Genomic DNA, 1,444 nt, shown 5'->3' with positions numbered 1-1,444 from the left:
CAGCCCGTTACCTAGCAACCCCGAAGAAGCCCAACCCGTTACCTAGCAACCCCGGCAGAGCTCCAGCATGTTTGGTCAGCTGGTTTTCCCAATGTATTTGCTGTACAATGGCTGCAGGAAAAGACGGGTTTTGTTGTTGACTCACCATCCAGAAGGCATTTTCTACGACGGAGCTTTAGGGCCATCAAAGGTGGGAAAATAAAACTGGAGTGGAAACAACTGTTTGCCAAGTTTTGAGATTAATCTCAGAAATTTTCTTGAAGTAACTTGGAGTTTCAAAAATTTGCTAGAAAAAAAAAAAGGTTAAGAAATTCTCAGAGATTTTCTAGAGAAAACTTGGAAATCTGAGTTTCAAAATTTGCTGAACTTTAACATGTTTGACCTTTTCTAGAAAATTTCAGAAATTAATTTATAAATTTCTAGTTTTTTTGTGGAAATTACTCTTTTCGATCTATAATAGCCCTTATAACTTGCTGCGTTGATGGTTGTGCAGGAGGCGCCACTTCTGCCTTTCTAAGTTGTACAGTCGCATAATTGTGCATCTTTTTGCAGCCATTTTCACGTAGGCAGCAGCTTGTGTGGATTTAAAGTGACAGACGCCCTAAAAAGCTGGTTCTTGGAGAAAATCTCCTGATTTTGTGCAACGCCTGGCAGACATGTTTGTTGTGGAGTCCTGACCTCTTCAGGAAGGTCAACCGGGTCCGTTTGGTTCCTTCCTGTCAGACTTTGATTTCCTCCTCATCGTCCATGAAGCTGTAGGATGTTGTCTTCCTGGGCTGACTCCGGAGCTCCTCCATCTTGTTCTGTCCCTTTAAGAGGCCGACGCCGTAGTGGCGTGCTAGCACGTCGGTAGCGCTCTGAAACCGCTCGCTCTCCATCCGGACCCCGACCCGCTCAGCCGAACCCAGCAGCACGTCCGGCACTTCCCCGGAGAATCCCCTCGCCGCGTTTTCCTCCTCACACCGGTGAGGACTCGTCCCGCCGCCGCCGTCCTCCCTCAGCAACGAGTCCACGAAGGACACGGTGGCGGAACCGTCCGACCCGCACGCCGACTCCGCCTCCTCCGCCCGCCACGCGGCGCCGCTCTCCTCCGGGCGCCCGTCGATCAGCCCGAACACTTCGCTCATTAGGGACGGGCCGAGGTCAAAGGTGAAGGTGTCCAGGGACGTGAGGGAGGGCAAGGAGTCGGAGTACGCAGCGCGGGTCGTCCGTTTGGGTTCAGAGGTCACGATGGCGGCGGAGCAGGGAGACAAGATGGCGTCGGTCTGATCGGTGAGAGAGCCGCGGATGGACGGCTGCTGGCGCTCCAACCGGGACAGACGGGGCAGAGTGACGAACCCGGAATCCAGACCTGAAGAACAGAACCAACAGAACATCAGAACCATCAGAACCAACAAAACATCAGAACCACCAGAACATCAGAACCAACAGAACATCAGAACCA

The 1,444-nt window shown here is 51.9% G+C and overlaps 1 protein-coding gene across 2 annotated transcripts in view; it reads right to left on the bottom strand.

The window, feature by feature from the left end:
- Positions 1–67: 67 nt before the first annotated feature.
- The window catches only part of cdc42ep1a (CDC42 effector protein (Rho GTPase binding) 1a), an 11,533-nt gene continuing 10,156 nt past the window's right edge, over positions 68–1,444 (bottom strand). For both annotated transcript variants that reach the window (XM_008436269.2, XM_008436267.2), the window contains exon 3: positions 68–1,351. In XM_008436269.2, coding sequence (XP_008434491.1) covers positions 720–1,351 — 632 coding nt within the window. In that variant the 3' untranslated portion in view covers positions 68–719. The remainder of the gene's footprint in view (positions 1,352–1,444) is intronic.

This window comes from Poecilia reticulata, linkage group LG19 (assembly GCF_000633615.1).
Source record: "Poecilia reticulata strain Guanapo linkage group LG19, Guppy_female_1.0+MT, whole genome shotgun sequence".
In the NCBI taxonomy this organism is placed as follows: domain Eukaryota; kingdom Metazoa; phylum Chordata; class Actinopteri; order Cyprinodontiformes; family Poeciliidae; genus Poecilia; species Poecilia reticulata.
The sequence above is the reverse complement of the archived record's forward strand: the minus strand, read 5'-3'. Positions and strand labels throughout refer to the sequence as shown.